The 19473-nt window shown below is 42.4% G+C and overlaps 1 protein-coding gene across 1 annotated transcript; it reads left to right on the top strand.

Moving 5' to 3' along the window:
* Positions 1–9153: 9153 nt before the first annotated feature.
* hspb7 (heat shock protein family B (small) member 7) lies at positions 9154–13182 on the top strand. Its single transcript, XM_088997044.1, has 3 exons — positions 9154–9485; positions 11928–12052; positions 12579–13182. Exons 1-3 carry the CDS (start codon positions 9323–9325, stop codon positions 12756–12758), a joined length of 468 nt encoding a protein of 155 aa, XP_088853170.1. The 5' UTR covers positions 9154–9322; the 3' UTR covers positions 12759–13182.
* Positions 13183–19473: the final 6291 nt, after the last annotated feature.

Here is a 19473-nt window from a genome sequence, read left to right as displayed (position 1 = left end):
CATGAAGACAATTGAGCAGTCACACTTGGGAGAGCTACGAAGTTTAACTCTTTGGAGAAAGATTGCTACTTGCCTTTCATATGAAATCACCAAGGAATCATTTACTAAAAGGAAGAACAAAACAGTCTTACAGTCATGATGTCAAACCGGGCATGCAAATTAATGTGATTAAAAAAAACTTTTTTATTCCCTATTAAAACATGCACTAAAAGTGAATTTTGTGGCACCAAAATGTTATGTTAATGTTCATTATTAAATACCCTACCTTTCACCGCATACAATGATTAGCTCCATTTCAGACCTGAGTCTCAAGTTCGGGCTCCCTTTAAGAGGTGAATAAACATATTTATGTCTTTTATGACCTCAGTTACACACACACACACACACACGCACACGCACACGCACACGCACACGCACACACACACACACACACACACACACACACACACACACACACACACACACACACACACACGCCCACGTACCTACAGTTGCCCTGAGGCATGAATGTAGACAATGTTTTACTTTTCTCAATTCCATCACCCTTTCACACTTCCAATTAGCACTTGCGCTATTTTAGAGATTTGAGATCTGCTAGCATTAGTTACATGAGTGTGTGTGTGCGCACACACACACATTGATAGAAACATACAAAACTTGTTTCTATGGAGACACTCCACCGAAGTGAAAAGCCGAGTCGATTTTTGATTAACAATAATTGAACACTGTCATGATCTGGTTGGCGACCAATGGGGGACGCTGTCGGCCCCGCCTGCACCTGCACAGGTGCTGGTCGTCCCGATCAGATTGGCGACCAGCGGGTAGAGACGTCAGCCTCGCAGGTGCTGGTCGTTAAAATCAATGACACTTAAAAGGACACCTGGCACGATCATCCGGTGCCGATTCATTGTTTGTTTGCTGCTTGGTTGCAGCATGCATTGTGTACGTGTTTGTTTAACCTTGGCGGACTCTTGCACTTGGTTTTCTGTTGCTACTTTGTATTTTTTCCATTCAGATCAGTTTGATGTTTTACATTTTGTTCCTGCTGACTTTATTTTAATACAATTTGTCGAACAACCTCCTGCTCCCTCCTGCCTGCTTTTTGGGATCCGAACCCGCCATCACCACCTCGCAAAACCGTGACAGAATGAATCGGCCAACGATCGGATCCCGCAGGTACATCGGACCCGTCTCATTTCCACCCTGTGCCTGGCTATGCTACGTCCACATTAGCTCAAGCCTTGTCGCGTTTGAATCGCGTCACTCGACGAGCCGCAACGTCCACGTAAACGCCCGGCCGAGACCTCCTTCCAGGTGGCCGTCCAGGGTGAAACTGGGTGACTGGCATTGCACGCCCACGTCCAGCCACGCTGTCGTCGTGCATGACGAATTGAGTCTCATCCACGACGAGCCGTGCAACGTCCGCGTCAACGTCAGTCCGAGACCCCACTCACCGCTGGATCCCGGAGCGGCTCTGGACTGGTCTCGTTCCCCCGGAGCCGGGCAGTTCACGCCCACGTCGGCGTCCGGCCGAGACCTGGTCCCATACGGCCGTACGGGGTGCCATTCTGCGCCTGGCAGTTCGACGTCCACGCAGAGCCATGCGCCGTCGCGTGACCGTGCGAGAGGGATCGCACTCACGCCCACGACGATCCGTGCCGCGTCTTCGTCCACCCCAGGCCGAGTCCCGTTCCCATCAGGCCGCCGCCCGTCGTGTGTTGGAGAGGCGGCGGTTGCCCTCTCCACCGACCGTTCCCTGGCGAGTGGACCTTTTGGGAGACTGTTGGGACTTCTGGAAGCAGCCCCTTGAAGGGGGGGTACTGTCATGATCTGGTTGGCGACCAATGGGGGACGCTGTCGGCCCCGCCTGCACCTGCACAGGTGCTGGTCGTCCCGATCAGATTGGCGACCAGCGGGTAGAGACGTCAGCCCTGCCGGCAGCCTCGCAGGTGCTGGTCGTTAAAATCAATGACACTTAAAAGGACACCTGGCACGATCATCCGGTGCCGATTCATTGTTTGTTTGCTGCTTGGTTGCAGCATGCATTGTGTACGTGTTTGTTTAACCTTGGCGGACTTTTACTTTTGGTCTTCTTTTGCTACTTTGTATTTTTTTCATTCAGTTCATTTTGATGTTTTACATTTTGTTACTGCTGACCTTTATTTTAATACAATTTGTCAAACAACCTCCTGCTCCCTCCTGCCTGCTTTTTGGGATCCGAACCCGCCATCACCACCTCGCGAACCGTGACAAACACAAGGGCAGGATGTGCATTATACACCTGACCCTCGTTTTCTTCTGATCAATAAATGCACTCTATTTCCCCATTCATCACTTTGCTGCTGTGAAATGTAAATTTCTCCACTGCGAGACTAATAAAGGCAAATCCAATTTAATCCCTATGCGTAGATAAAGCATAGTTAATTTGGTATTATCATCTGTAGGGGCACCATTGTCCACTTGGAGCTCTAATTTGCACAAAGGAACACATTTCAACATCAGAGTGTGAATGTCACACATGAACACTTCAATGTACACTTGACATATCCATCAATACCCCACCCTCATTTCATATGCATTTGACATTTTACTATTTTAGCCATGGTGAGCGATCGTTTATCACATCGGCCTTGCAGTCCTCTGGCCTTTGTGTGTGGATTTTGCATGCTCTAATCGTGATTTTGTCTGGGTACTTATAAATGAAATTTATTATTATTATTCTTATTATTCCCCGCGACCCTAATGAGGAATAAGCGGTACGGAAAATGAGATGAGATGAGATGATTATTATTATTATTATTATTACTCCCGTTTCTTCACACATTCTAAACATATGCATGGCAGGTTAACAGAACACTATTTTCTGCGATTGTAAGCTCCAATGGTTGTTTTTCTGTATGTGGCCTGTGATTGTCTGGAAAGCAGTTAAAGGTATACCCACTCCTACTCAAAGACAGTTTGGATAGGCTCCAGCATACCCATGACCTTTGTGAAGTTAAAGTGGATCGAAAAATGAATGGCTGGATAGCCGCATTGATAGATTGAAAAAAGACACACACATTCTGTTAATTGGAATTCCTTAACATAGAAAAAACAATCCGTAACATGAGAAGACCTTGCATGCTTCCCCCCCATTTATGGTGATGGGCTGTGTTTGCCTGTCTGCCGCCCTTATGTAACACACACAGCAGCTGAAACAGACACACAGTCGGTTCGGAATGTACACAAACAAACTCACAACATAGATTCAATGTCATTGCTGAGCCAGGCAGGATTACTAGACCACGGCCATTTTTTCAAGTACAGTGAGACCTTGGCTTACGAACTTAATTGGTTCCCAGACAGAGTGTGTAAGGCGAAAAGTGTGTATCCCCAAAAAAAAATTCCCATCGGAAACCATTATAATGAGAATAATCCGTTCCCAGGTTTCTATAAAATATAATTTTCAACAAAATAAGCCTTACAACTACACATAACATACCTTATTCTCTGTATAATAAATGTGCTATTGTATTGTAATGAAAGAAATACAATGCACTGTATAATAAAGACACTTTATTTACATTTGTGATGGTCGTTGATGGCTCTTAATTGACACCTGTTGCTTTCTGACTTGTAAGATCTTACGAAACTGAGGCATCACATTATCATTCATCATGTTGATGATTCTCATAGCCTTTTCCGGATGGAACTGTTCAATAAAAGCCTGCACATCACCTCCTGAATGGCCTGCTTCTGCTTGTCCTCTTGAAGGCAAATCAAATCCTCTGTGTTGAGGACCTCATTATGGTCAGCAACAAGCTCCTCGATGTCATCTGCATCCACTTCGAGTCCCGTAGGTGCTGGCAGAGATTTTATTACAACAAGCCTGTCAAGCTAGGCAAAATAAAATGGCACACTCGCGATCCCAGAAAGCAACAAACTTACGCGATTGCGGCTAACAATCACCTCGGGCAAAGCAAACTCTTGGACTTGCCAGCACAACACACAGCGAGGCGCGAGGCGTCGTAATCATGTCACTGGTGAGGTGACAGCGACTAGTTGAAATGTCCCAGTATCTGTGATTAGGGGATCAACACGCACACCTTGTTCGTGTTTCTCAATGATCTCCTTCTTCTCCTTGACTGTAATTTTGTTTTGTGTCTTCTTCGGCTGCCGGAGGTCGGGAGCGGCGGCCCCGCCCCAGCTGTCAACTCACACATGACAATTTCGGTGTCATTAGTCACGTGAAAGCATCGACTGTATCGACTAAATAACGCCTTTGTGTCAAGCTCTTTGCGAAGGATGGTAGCAATGGTGGACGGTACTGGGCTCTTTATTTGTAGGATGGTCGTAGAAAGTTACTATCAGGGAAGTGACACACAGCGTGAGAGATGTGTCAGGCTGAGATTCACATGACGGCCGCGGTGTGGACATGTGACGCCACAAACGCACATCTCGTTCGTGTTTCTCAATGATCTCCTTCTTCTCCTCGACTGTTATTTTGTTTTGTGTCTTATTCGGCTGAACACGAGCCTGTGGTGGCATCTTTTTCGGTCACATAACGGCAAAAGTATCGTTGAAGACGATCGACATGTGCACTCATAGAAAGGGGGTGTGTAAAGGTAGGCCGGCTGGGACGCTGTTCGGTCGTGTGCTTTTGTGTTCTTCCGCCGAAGATTACTCCGCCAGCCGTGGTGGGGGGTGTGTATCGCGAAAATAGTGCGTATGCCAAGGTTTATTTTTCATAAATGTAACATTCGTAAAACGAAAAGTTCGTAAGGCAAGGGGTTCGTAAACCGAGGCCCCACTGTACATTACTTTTCATTCTGTCAACTAACACATCCAATCTAGTCGTTCCATTTACTAGTAGCTGTGATATATTATCAGTTTCAGATTTTTTACTGACAGTTGACCACAGTTGATGTTGGCTTTCATTGGCTAAACCTTTATGCACACATAACATCAAATATAAAGGACTACAAGCTAAGACATTATGTAATTATCTTAAGCTTGCAAGTCGGTCAACTCGTATCTCACAACACCACTGTACATGATTTTATTTCCTTAAATACCAATTAGATTGGGAACATCATGTTATGTTTTGGACTACAATGTGTGGTGTCATTGCACTCAAAAACATAATATGATTTTCAATTGCCTAAAGTGAAGGAAAAAAATACAAAATGGGGTGCATTTTTCTTTATTAAAAAATGCAAATATCACACTCATCAATGGAAAAAAAATCCTTTCAGTCACTAAAATGAACTCCAGTTTACATCTGCTTCACATGTGCATTGAACAGCCCTCTGCAATTATTCCAAACAAACGTACTCGCCATTTGCGAATGTGCAAGGCTTTGTGGCGTACCCACAATGTAAACAGCTCGTCATTGAAATCTTATGGGCGTAACGACATATATACAGCCATTAACAAAGCCACAAAGGCGAATTTTAATGTAGAGGATGTCATCAGCTAGACGTCATGAATTACAGATACTGTATTAATAGACACCAAGCATGACATCGCTGCATGCCCGTCACATGGGCTGCTTTGTTTCCCACTGCATTCTTTCCATCTTTGCTTGGCTCGCAACTTCGCTTTGGAGATAAAATATTTTCCATCCTAGTCAGAGCTTCGCTGTTCTTGCATTTCTGTGTCAATTAAAAAGTAAGGAAGTATATATATATATATATATATATATATATATATATATATATATATATATATATATATATATATATATATATATATATATATATATATATATATATACAGTAAAGTCTCGTTATATCGATATCGGTTATATCGATAGTACCGCTTATTACGATACTATTTTCATTTCCCTTGCACATTTCTAGTCTTTTTATGTATAATTAGTACCGTTTAGTACGATATTACGATAATCCGGTTATTACGGTGCTCCTTTTCATCCCCCGCCGGCCATTTTTGTTGTTTATATCGATATATCCGTCGCGCCATTGGTCAACTTGGTCACGTGTCTTGTTATGTGAGCCGCCATCGGTCGCGCCATTGGTCGACTTGGTCACATGAGCCGCCATCGGTCGCGCTATTGGTCGACTTGGCCGTGTGACTTTGTCACGTGACACGCCATCGGTCGCGCCATTGGTCAACTTGGTCACGTGTCTTGGTTACGTGTCACGCCATCAGTCGCGCCATTGGTCGACTTGGTCAGGTGACTTGGTTACGTGCCCAGCACCCGTGTAGCAGAGCCATTTTCATTTTCAGACGCTAGCTCGTGTGTAGCAGACGAGATTGAAGTGTTTGTGTTAAAAGGTAAAAATGGGAAGCAGAAGAAGATTGATGACTTTTTTAAATTGTATACATAATACAGTAAGATGTAAGCGTTGCAGTTTCCCTGTTGTGTTATGTACATGCCCACTGTACTGTATATGAATGCAATCGTTTTTTGCAACAATGTTTCTTGTTTTGTCTGCTGAAGCGCGATGATTTTGAAAATTATTAACATTTCATACTGTGTATTAAAGGACAGCCGATGTCACTTTTTATTCAAATGCAAATAAAAATGACTTCACGCCAAGACGTCTTGCATTGCTTGTGAATCCAAACAATGGCTTCAGATTCGGATAATATGCTTTCTTGTTACACATCCAGTTATGAATATGTTTCAAATACACTGTAGTTCTGAAGATTAAAGCATACATGTTTACAATCATTAAATAATTATATGTGCCATTTTGAGGCAACATTGGGGGAACATCTCTCACCCTAAAAAAAGGGAGCTACATCTCTCACCCTAAAAAAAAGGGAGCTAATGGCCAGCTCCGTTTCCTATATGGCGCTTGGCTGCCCTCTTTTGGCGGCTTTTGTTTAATGCAGTTCGGCGCAGGATCGGATATATCGATAGTCCCGGTTATATCGATATTTTTTCGGACTCCCTTGAATATCGATATAACGAGACTATACTGTATATATATATATATATATATATATATATATATATATATATATATATATATATATATATATATATATATATATATATATATATATATATATATATATATATATATATATATATATATGGTAGCATCTTGATATATATCAAGATATATATATATATATATATATTTTCCTTAGGCGGAATGTTCTGGCTATTTGGTGTCAGAAAACCTTGATTGTTCTGGCATGTTTTCATTGACCTATATGGAACATGAGGGCCACAAATTCTGCCAAGCTGATGCTACCTGGAAAGAAAATAGGAATGATTCTGTCCAGCATCTGGCTGCCGCTGCTCACCCGCAGAAAAACTTGCCCTGTGACTGTAAAGTGTCCTTGTGTGAACACGCTTTCACTGTTGTGAGCACGTTTTCACTGTTGTGAGCATGTTTTCACTGTATCTACCGCGGTCAAGGATGACACTTCGTACTGATGTCACAACATTTATTGTGAAACACTTGGAACACCGTAAAAACTAAAGGACATTAAAACGACAACATTACAATAAATTCGACAGAACATACAATAAATAAGAAAATTAATAACATACCGTGTGCACCTTATTAACCGAAAGTAGATAAACGTTGACGTAGACCTTAGACTGCCGTTCTCTCTCTAGCAGTTACTTTGGTTCTGTCTCTCTCTAGCATTAGTCTCGTTCTGTCTCTCTCGCTTTACTCTCGTTTATCGAAACACATGACACGGAAGCAGAAGTGATAATGACAAAACATTATAAATAAAGTATTGAAGACGATTTTAAGAAAAACACACAAATAAAGGTTCGCATAGAAACGTTAAACACTTTGACAGAACAACCAGACCAAATAAATTATATTTTTGTTGTCATGGCAACCAATGACAATATACCCGCCAGTTACACCCCCTACACGGCTAATTCATCATGCGGCAACCTGGAAGTTCGCCGTTTATTGATACAAGGGATCATTCCTCGAAATGGTGAAAGAAGAAGGCTACGTTCCTCAGCAAGTATTTAGTGCAGATGAGACCGGCCTTTTTTGGAAAAAGATGCCTAACCGGACTTTGATAATACAGGAAGAGAAGTCTGAACCCCATTCCATCAAGCCATCAACGACCATCGCAAAGGTAAATAAAACAACTTTATTACACAGTGCAGTGTATTTCTTTCATTACAATACAATAGCACATTTATTATATATAGAATAAGGTATATTGTTTGTAGTTTTAAGGCTTATTTAGTTAAAAATGATATTTTATAGAGACCTGGGAACGCATTATTCTCATTTTAATGGTTTCCTTTGGGAAATTTATTTTTGGGATACGCACTTCGCCTTACACACTCTGTCTGGGAACCAATTAAGTGCATAAGCCAAGGTCCCACTGTATTATTTATTTTTAAATCCACATCACAACTACTGTACTTTCAATTCAGTACACTTCAATGTGAAAACAATTATTTGAGCTTCAAGTGTTTTAACCATTGTCACTGAAGAAATCACTGGTAAAATTAAATGTCAATCTCTGCCTTTGTGAATTCCCTCAGTTATGCTTACAAGCAACACATCATATAATATATTCAGTTGGCTACTATGTTGCGGCAATATTTTGTTTTTCTTTTTTAAACGATGTAAAACTTCTCAAGTTTGATAACTAATGAGCCTGAAGTGACTCGTGAGTCACGTGTTGAACAGAGCCGTCATTGGGTGATGCTGCACAGAATACACACACAGGGACAAAGACACACACACACACACACACACACACACACACACACACACACACACACACACACACACACACACACACACACACACAGAAAGAGGCAGGGAGAGGCAGAGAGGCAGAGAGAGAGAGAGAGAGAGAGAGAGAGAGAGAGAGAGAGAGAGAGAAAGGGAGAGAGAGAGAGAGAGAGAGAGAGAGACAGAGAGACAGACAGACAGACAGACAGACAGACAGAGAGAGAGAGAGTGAGAACATTTATTTTAGGAATGGTGAGGCAGGAATGACAACTGTTCACATAGACACACACAACTTTGCTTGCAGCCGGTCTCGATTAACTTGTCCAAGCACAGGGCCTTCCCAGTCGCTCAGTGCCGTGTGCTGATAAAAATAGCCCATTATCACACACATGCACACCTCCTGTCCACAAAAGGACTGGCACTGTTTATATGGAGCTGAGGGGGTGGGGGGTTGCCGCTAAAAAGTGCAGATATAACAGGATGCCTTGATCTCATCGAACACAAATTACAATTGTTTATGAGATGATAAAAGTAGGGAACAAAAACCAAGTTTTGTGTTGTTGTGTTCAGTTGGAAAGTGTGGAAGAAGTGAGCCCCTCTGCCTTTTCCCTTCACTCTGCTTCCCCAAGCAACCTCTGCCATCCATGAGTGCAAGCAACTCTTCTGCCTACCGATCAGAGCGGAGTTTCCATCAGACATCGTCCTCGTCTTCCTCCAGCAAACCGTACATGGAGAAGAGTCACGGGATGTTTTCCGAGGACTTTAGCCCCTTCATGAGGTCTGGGGGTGACACCATGAGCTTTTCGAGTAAGTGAAAGGCAGTTGAAAGTATGATGGTAACAATGTCAGACAGAGACAATAGGTGAGATGAACAGAGCTATCTCATAGCTGCACGGCATGACTGACTATAGCGTGATGCCCTGAGAACCAAGTTTAACTCATTCCATGACGATGCTAGTTTTGTATATAAAGTTGTTTTTTTCTGGGGAGGAGGCTCTCCTATTGTTCAATTTGAAGTGAGTGAGGTGATTAAAAAGAGGCAAGGTCACAAGGGGATCCGCTTTGAGTTCCTAAAGGCTCTTAATATTCTGAAGTTATCCTGGTTGACATGCCTCTGCAATATCACATGGACATCGAGAACAGCGCCTGTGGACTGGCCGGTTGGGATGATTCAGTCTAGCTGTTTGGTCTCTGTACCAACCAGAGATAGGGTGAGAAGCTTGGTCATCACGGTAGCGTTCCTGCTCCTCCACATTTGAAGGAGCCTGATTAAGACTGGATTGATGATGTCTCCCAGATGGCTTGGCAATTCCTCAGCATGCCCTTGGAAGAGCTGCATAAAGCAATCAGGGAGAAGAAAGTTAAAGCTTCCCTGCTGAAGCTGCTGACTCAATGACTCAAGTCAAGAGTCAGAGAGAAAATGGATGGGTGGACGAGGGGATGTAGGGTTTATTTTCTCATTTTTTTCTTCTGTGACTTATTCCCGCACTTTCAAAGTGTTCCGTATAGGCATATGGCACATCCACTATGCGTAACACCTGGAAACGCCTATCAGGGTCCTTCAAATACGCTAGAGTCCAGCAGTCTAGTGTATTTGGAGGACCCACTAGATATCAGAATCATCTTCATCGGCCAAGTGTGTGTCGGCCAAGTAGGACACACAAGGAATTTATCTTCGGTAGGACATGCTGCACTAGTAATAGCACCAAAACATTCAGAAATGACCAGTTGAAAGAGAAACGGCAGATTTCCGGCGCTCAACAATGTTTTAGTGATAGTACTTGTGTAAGCAAATTTCCCACTGACTTTATTCCTATGTTCCTATGACACTGTTTCAAGGGGTTGAATTTAAATTACATAAATACAGTACTTTGTAAAAAAATGTCAAAATGAACACAAATGTAAATATCAATCTGTCTCTCTCTCCTTCTCAATACTGACAATTATTCATGAAAGAAATATCTTCCATAAAGTACAATATGTGCACACGTCACATTTCAATGGACTCTGGGAATTTGTGCTCTGAAAATGTCACAATTATTTTGGGAATCATGATTGGCATGCTGGAGATAGAAGCAGCACAGGAGTTGTCAGAGTGCATAACAATGGATGGACACACACACACACACACACACACACACACACACACACAAACACGCACTCACACACACACACACACACACACACACACACACACGCACGCACGCACGCACGCACACACACACACACACACACACACACACACACACACACACACACACACACACACACACACACACACACACACACACACACACACACACACACACACACACACACACACACACACACACACACGACTGGAGAGAGAATGCCAGACTGCCTGGCAGCAGAGTGACTTCAGAGACAGACTATCTGGATGACGCCTGGGCAAGAGCCATAACCGAAGGGTTGCTCAGTTACCGGTGCGCACACAAATACACGTGCGTGTGTCATATAGTTCCCGACTGAGGTCACAATCGCATACCAGGGTAAACAGTTGTCACTCTCCACACTTCCATTGACCTGCTCAACTCATCGACTGCATCAATTGTAACTCTTGCATACACTTCGTTGTATATACTGTCTATCAGTTGAAACATCAAAATACCAGGGTATCAGAAACTATCAACAAGAAAACAATCACTCACCTCAACGGTGTCTTAATAGCCCGCTGATGATGATGGCCACCAGGACGGCCACAAGTCGGCAGAGTAGCCAAAAATTGTGCTCAAGTAAGAGTATTGTTATTTAGAATCACATGATTCAAGTCAAATTAAAAAGTCCTTCGAATTATCACTTGAGTAAGAGTAAGTATTCAATGAAAAAAAAAACTCAAGCATTGAGTAACTGCAGAGTAACTTTGCGTGGTCTTTTTTTTAATCAGAGCAAAAAATAAAAATAAAAAAACAAAAATAATTTCCCAACAATTACTAGCTAAAACATCTCTATCAGACAGCAAAAAAAAACAACAAATTAATTTGTTATTTCTGCATTGTTTATAAAGGTTAATCAAAAAAGGAGAAATTCTGCTTTCTGTGAGATTCTATGCAGAAAATGCACAACCGAAAATAAATTGCGATCCAAACGGTCTTGTCTGAAAAAACTCCCAAACACATTTTTGAACATCTATGTTACATGCAACTACATGTCTTATCATTTTGCATGACAGCTGTCGTTCAAGAGGCCGATTGTAAGTATGTATTTATTTATGTATTAATTTATTTGCAGGCGGAAGTGGCAAGATCAAAGCATTTGGGGACTCATACCAGTTCACAGTGGATGTTCGGGACTTCTCCCCTGAAGATGTCATTGTTACCACCTCCAACAACCAAATTGAAGTCCGCGCGGAAAAGGTGAGCAGTGTGTGATTTGGCAGCTCACCAAGAAGGCTCATTGGATTCCAAAACATCAAACACATTGACAGGCATCCTGGTCATGGTAACCCACGAAATTGAAGTCCAAAAACCTTCTGCAGTTCAAAATCCTCGGCCGTGTTCCTATTCCTGGCACTGCCCGCCCTGCATTCCACTTAACGAGTCTCTCATTTACCTGCTGACATATCAACCCGTTTAGGCCAGTATTTCCATGGAATGACACATTTGGAGGGTGAGGGGGCGCACGTGTCAAACAGTCATCCACAGGCCATAGGTGATGTGCAAGACTTCCTCCTTTGCCAAGAAAGAACCTGTTCAGTTTGACAAAGCTTACTTTTTATTTGCATTTCTTTGAGACGGGCTGTCCTCTCTACGCAGAATTTACATTGTTGAATTAATGGCTTACCTTTTTGAGATGGCAATGAACTGCTGACTCTGAATGCCTAAAAATGCCTTCCCGAGTATCGAAACATATAATTGACATGTTCTTTTCCCTGAGTGACAGTTGGCCCAGGATGGTTCCGTGATGAACACATTTACCCACAAGTGTCAGCTGCCCGAGGACGTAGACCCCACCTCGGTGACGTCATCACTAGGAGCCCAGGGGACGCTAACTGTCCGGGCACAGCGACATCCGGCCAGACACGAACACGCAAAGACTTTCCGCACCGAAATTAAGATTTAAGTGAGGATTCACTGAGATACACACAATTTTATGACGCGTTTGAAATGAATGCTTGTAACGTATTGTAATATATTATCGGTTGTGTGAATAAAAGTCTCATAGTTTTGTGTTTTTGTCATTTGGAGCCATGAAACATGACCCGTTCATCTACAATGCCCAAAATAATGATACATAAACAATAATTTTGGAGTGAAAAGTGTTCATTTTAGAGCGTGCTTCGCTTTGAATACTGCTGTATAACACCACGTGTACGAAAAAGGAAATTAAAGTGAAGACTTTTAATATGTAAAACGATTTGGAACCAGACTGACCCCTTGTGGTTAGAGAGCAAACACGTCGTTGTGTGGACTACTGTACGTACTTTGTTGACTGTAATCAATACCATACAATCAAGCAAAATGATCAAATAAAAGGCAATACCAAATGCACCGCGTGAGGACCTCTTGTGTACTGTCGTAAACATGACTTCTATCAAATGGTCAGCAGGTGGCGGCACCGGTGTTTGAAGATCGCCCCAAAAAGTTCTGAAAAAGTGTCTGAGACTGTAACCCACAAGACTTAATTAAAAGTAGTAAAAGTAAATAATATATACAGTAAAAAAAGTTTAATATTTAAAGGGCCAAGTTCCTTTTATTACCCTTTTATAAGAGGGTTCTGTTTAATCGTCCCATTAAAAATAAAATTTTTATGGTGCCAGCTCAGTCGCATAGTTTTGTAAGTTGGGGGGCTCATTGTTCATAAATGAATACGTAACTCTATTTCAAGAAAAGGCAAAAGGAAAGCTGCATTCCGTTTGAACATAGCCTTACCTATAGACGTCTGCACCGCAGTACAATCAAACAGCACTCCTCTTGGCCACAAATGACTTCCTGCTTTTCCTAACTTCAACAGCCAAGCATCAGTTATTAATTTCTGTCAAAGGAATTATTTTACAACAGAAATTAATGTGGGTAATTTGAACATAGAATCCCCAAAATCTAAAAAGTCAAGCCCAGTTTGCGCTGCAAAAATAAACATTCGGGTAATCAGACGACAAGGCTGTGGAAAACACCCAAACGCTTGTACAAGAGCTCAAAATTGAAGATGTTCAAGATGAAAAACAAAGAAAAGCACACATTGTGTACCGTTTAGTTGACTTTTATGGTTTGACTTTTACTGACCTTTATGTCCTGACAATTACCAAATGTATTAAGATTGCCTCAAAAACGTTATTTTGGATTTGAACGTGAACATGATCTCATCGTTCAAACCGCCAATTTCATTTTGAACATCCTTTCCGAGACGACTTGTAAAAGCGGCTCTGTGTTCCTCGCTGGTCGTCCTTCTTATTTTCTTTACGCACGTGCGCCAAGGCCAACAGCTAGGGTGAATGCTGGGAAAAGTTTCGAAAAGGCCAAGCAATGGATGACAGTTCCATCCTCCAGCACGATGAGGAAAAGCGGCGGGGGGTTCTGCGGCTTGCGCGCACATGTGAAGTTTGTTTCGCTTATTCAATCGTTTGCATCTGTGAGGACTCCCACAGGGGTAGACACAATGAGAGCTTAATATTAGGCTTAGGCTCACATGACATGACAGGCGTGGTGATGCAAATGTGTGTGTGTATCTAAGTGTATAAATTCTGCAAAACCACTGTCTGCCTCCCTCCCATCTGCTTCAACACCAAAATAGTCTTCAGAGGATGTGAGAGCGGGAAGGACTTTTGCTGGCTAATGCTTCTTGTCACAAAACTGGCAAGGTCTGTGAAGGCGGCACCGACAGGAAGTGCCTTTATCCAATTCACTCCCTTCTCTTATTTTTTTGTGTGTGGACCACCTTAGCTCTCCTGATGGAGGAGAGCAAAGCCTCGGGGTCTAACTAGAACCTGCCCTCCATGTGCTCTGTAATTGCTTTAATGATGGTAATTATCTGCTGGGGTGCATGTTGTGCACGGAACGATTAATGGCCTCCTCAACATATGCAGACAGACGGAAATGAGGGAGGGGGGGGGACTGAAAAGTAAGGGAAGAAAGTCCGCCCACTTTTTAGAGGGGCAGACATCCTGCTGACGACAATAAATAGAATCATGACACAGTACAGGCAATATTTGTTTTGACGAGAATCGCAAAAATGTTCTACGAAATGTTGCTTCTTAATTGGAACTTTGCAGATGTGAAAAGGATGTCGGACCCACACAGGTAAAAGCCACTAAAATTTGGAGTTTCACACTTATTTCTTATATCGGTATGTAATTAATCCATCCATCAATTTTCCAGACCGCTTCTTCCTCATTAGGGCCGCGGGGCGTGCTGGAGCCAATCCCAGCCGTCTTCGGGCACTTGGCGGGGGACAACAACCTGATTTGGTTGTCAGCCAATCACAGGGCACACAGAGACAAACAACAGTCACTCTCACACTCACACTTAGGGACAATTTGAGGTGTTCAATCAGCCTACCATGCATGTTTTTGGAATGTGGGAGGCAACCGGAGGACCCGGAGAAAACCCACGTGGGCCCAGGGAGAACATGCACACGCCACACAGGGAGCCCAGAGAAGGACTCAAACTCGCTACCTCTGCACTGTGATGTCATGCTCACCACTCGACTATAAGGCCGTGTATGAAATGATTTTTTAAAAAGAACTCACAATGTACTTTACAAACATTTTAAATCATACACATTTGACATTTGATGACTTCATTGTCTGCTACAAAAAATATTGGTAATGTATCATTTCGATGATTTTATTTTTTTGTTTTCGTAATTAATGTTGTGCAGATGCATTGAACACTCCAATTGCCCCTAGGTGAGTGTGAGAGTGACTGGTTGTTTGTCTCTGTGTGCCCTGCTAGCGACCAATTCAGGGTGTCCCCAGCCTCGTGCCCGAAGACGGCTGGCATAGGTTCCAGCGACCCAAATTGAGGAATAAGCGGTCCGGAAAATGGATGGATGCGGAAAACGGATGGATGGAGGGCTGGATGGATGGATGGAAAATTCCAATGTATTTTACAAACATTTTAAATCATACATATTTGACATTTGATGACCTCCGTCAGTTGCAAAAATGATCCGTAAAGTATCATTTCGATTTTTTTTGTTTGTTTTGTTTTGTAATTAACATTGTACACTCATCCTGATAGTACAGTAAAGTCTCGTTATATCGATATTGGTTATATCGATAGTACTGCTTATTACGATACTATTTCTATGAACGCAAGGAGAAAATTTCCATGCCGCAGGATCGGACATATCGATAGTCCGGTTATATCGGTATTTTTTCCGACTCCCGAGAATATCGATATAATGAGACTTTACTGTATTAGCATCATGGATAGTTTTCCAAAATAAGCCTCTGAGTTTGTTATTATATATTAACTCAGAATATCCTATAAAACAGTATTAACTTCAACCTGGAATCACTAAATGTACTCACGTCACAAAAACAATAAAAAATAAATCAAGATATCTGCTGTTGCATTTGAACTCTTGAATTGTACAATATAGAAGGAAAAGTTTGGCATTTTGAATTTATCTCTGGTTCACTCTGAATGTAATGTTCCAGAGGCCTCATCTCACGTGTCATTCAGTTCGGGGAAAATCAAGGAAAACAATGTATTCTTTTTTGACACCACGTGGCCGAAGTGGAATCTAGTTAAAGGCTAACAATCGATGAAAAGGTTTCTTCAGCCGTCATCTGTACTTCTTTGAAAGTGTCTGTACGACTGAGACCTTACACAGACGCGAGGCTAACAATTTGTTTCAAATGGTAGTTTTTGAAATGCGTCTCATTTTAGTTCTGGGCATAAAATCTTGCAATTCGGTCACACTGTAGAGCTCGGAGGGGGAATTATGTGCAACATCCCATAAAGAGAGACGCAGGAAGACCAATATAGACAAAAATTGGAGGATGTGTTTTCTGGTCAGGAACCCAAAGCTAAAGTTAGCCAGGATGTAAATTCCACAGCGCTTGCGTTTTTCTCCTTTCTTTTTTTTCCCCCGATGGCTTTTTCATTGCATGACAAAGAGAAACAAGTAGGACATAAAAAAATAGCTGTCTGTCATTCTTTCATCTGGTCTGTACACTGTGAAAAGACGTGGAAGAAGCAGCAAGAAGAGCTGAGTCCCCACGCCGTGGGCACAATGGCCCAAAATGCTAATGTGACCTGGTGTAAACCTTTCGTAGCATGGCTCCGATCTCCAACTAAACCCCGTTGCCAGCGTCACTAACGCCACCGGGCCTCCTTCCTCTCTTGCGCCCCAGGCATGCCTGTTATTTACAGTCCTTAATGACAAGATGCAAACTTGCTCACATTCAGCCCCCGCAGAGCCTGGATAATCACATTACGACTGACGACAGGGACATCAAGCCCAATTCGGTCGGCCGACGTTTGGTTTGGACACGCTCACGTGTAGATTTGCATAAAACCAACCAGTACAATCAGCAGTCTCTTTGCCTCTCTTTTTCCATCTCGCCCTGGAAAAGATAATCCACCGCTGAGAGAGAATGGATGGAAAATGTCTTTCTTCGTTAAGAGCCGGCCACACAAAGCCGCGACTATTTTGAGGCCTTCTATTGGTCGGAGGGGGGGCGAGAACACACAACCAGCTGGAAGTCAAGGACAATGACTCGCCACGGACTTAGTGACAAATCCCAGTTCCCAGGCTCCTTTTTTTCCCAGATGAATTGAATACTTAAACATTGACATTCCTCTTTTCTTATCTGAAGAATGTATTTAAAGGCTCCATCACTTGCATCAATCATTTTGAAGGTGACAGCAAGCGTGATAGCGCTGAACGACCTTGTGGGAGGGAAAAAAAGTCTAATGTTCCGACTAAACATAATGTTGCCAACATGTGTGTCCTTTGGAAAAAGGAAATAGTAACGGCTTGTTACACGACGCAAATGCTTTTGAAACGCTCAATAATGGGCGCAGCACGCTTGGGTGACATCTCAGCACACTCAGTAGGAGCAAGGTTGGCCGAGTGATTTCACCGTAAATAAACAGCAAGGATTTGGGCCAAATTGTCCAGTGAAAACAGCCTGAATAACAAAACAGAAGACTTGGTAATTAAGTCATGGTAATAAAGAAATGGCTCCCTGAAGTAAAGTACAGCGCTCATAACTCACAGACCATCCGAAATTCCCCCAGATCTCACCATGCCATTAGAATTGGATGAGCAAAAGCAGGGATTTCCGTTGAAACAAAAATAGTTTGCTCATCTGTTGCCTCTTTTCTGTATAAACCATTGGGAAAATGTACCAGACAACTTCCTGTCGGGTTGTTTCGAAATCAGTGCCAAATATGGGAGTTGGAAATTAGGTTTGGGAGTTTGGAAACATAATTTCTGGCATCTAAGTTTTAATAGAGGCAATAATATATACAGTAAAAAAATAAGAATAAGTCAAAGGGAGCGAGGGTCTATTATTTCTGCCGGAGACCGATATATGTATCATTAAACTTGACAATAATCTGAATCTACAGTACAGTGTTGCATGTTTTGGCAAATTTATTGATATTTGAGAAAGACTAGTGCATACTCCCTGGTTTATAAAGAGCTCGTCGTATATACCGTATGTTCCGGTTTATAAGGCACACCACCAACGAATGGTGTATTTTCAAACTTTTTCCACATACAGTATAAGGCGCACCGGAGTGTAAGGCCCACCTTCAATGAATGAAAAAGGTTTTCCAAATATAATATAAAGATACATAAAGGTTTTCCAAATATAAGATATATACAACACATTATAAAGCGCTACAGTGGAGGCTGCTATTATACAATACTTCTTCCACAGGGGGAAATGGTGTCGGTGGTGGCTGACAGTTGTTGCGAGACCTTATGTTACTTCACATATAAAGCGCACCTGCGTATAAGGCGTAGGGTCATCTTTTGAAGAAAATCAAGGCTTTTGGGTGCGCCTTCAACACTGGAAAATACAGTACTTAAAGGAAAACCGACATCACTTTTTTGTTTCTTAACTGACATCAGAAAAACGTTTTATAGCATCTATAAATACCCAAAACACGCAGTATGATATTTTTATTCAATGCAAAACACCAATAAAAATGACTTAAAGTGTCCAAAATCTGCAAAAAATTGAGCTACGAATTGGGCATTTTCAGAAAGTCCCGCCCCCAGTTCGTGACGTCACGCCAAGACGTCTTGCATTGCTGGAGAATCAAACCAATGGCTTCTGATTCGGAGAATATGCTTTCTTTTTACACATCCGGTTAAGAATATGATTCAAATAGTTCTGAAGAGGAAAGCATACATGTTTGCAATCGATTAAAGAATTTATTCCGTGCCATTTTGAGGCAACATTGAGGGGAAATGTCTCACCGAAAAAGAGGCACAAAATGGCGACCTCCTGTGGCCACCGCCGTTTCCACAGGCTGATAAATTCCTTATATGGAGCTTGGACGCCCTCTTCTGGCGGCTTTTGGGTGCAACACGAGGTCCCCAGACAAAACAAGTACAGCAAAATACATTGACGTGATGGAAGGACTGCTACAATGCGTCATTTTTTTCGGTCAGGGGCGTTCCTTTAGTGACGTCACATACGGACTCGTCACCAACTCAAAAACAAGACTTCCTGAATATTCAGCGCGAGTCTTAAAACGTAAAATATAGCTATAGGCGGTGGAATCTTTGTAAAATACGCTCAGTAGAAGTCATTTGAAGCCATTTTACAAATTATGGACACAACTTGTCCGGAGACGTCGGTTGTCCTTTAAAT

Source organism: Hippocampus bargibanti, linkage group LG01 (genome assembly GCF_051943395.1).
Source record: "Hippocampus bargibanti isolate YZ-2025 linkage group LG01, ASM5194339v1, whole genome shotgun sequence".
Lineage (NCBI taxonomy): Eukaryota > Metazoa > Chordata > Actinopteri > Syngnathiformes > Syngnathidae > Hippocampus > Hippocampus bargibanti.
This window is presented reverse-complemented; position numbering and strand designations above follow the sequence as displayed.

Coding starts and splice junctions, on each gene's coding strand:
- hspb7 (XM_088997044.1), top strand. CDS start 9,323: ATGAGTGCAAGCAACTCTTCTGCCTACCGATCAGAGCGGAGTTTCCAT. Junction 9,486..11,927: donor TGACACCATGAGCTTTTCGA/GTAAGTGAAAGG, acceptor ATTTATTTGCAG/GCGGAAGTGGCAAGATCAAA. Junction 12,053..12,578: donor TTGAAGTCCGCGCGGAAAAG/GTGAGCAGTGTG, acceptor CCTGAGTGACAG/TTGGCCCAGGATGGTTCCGT.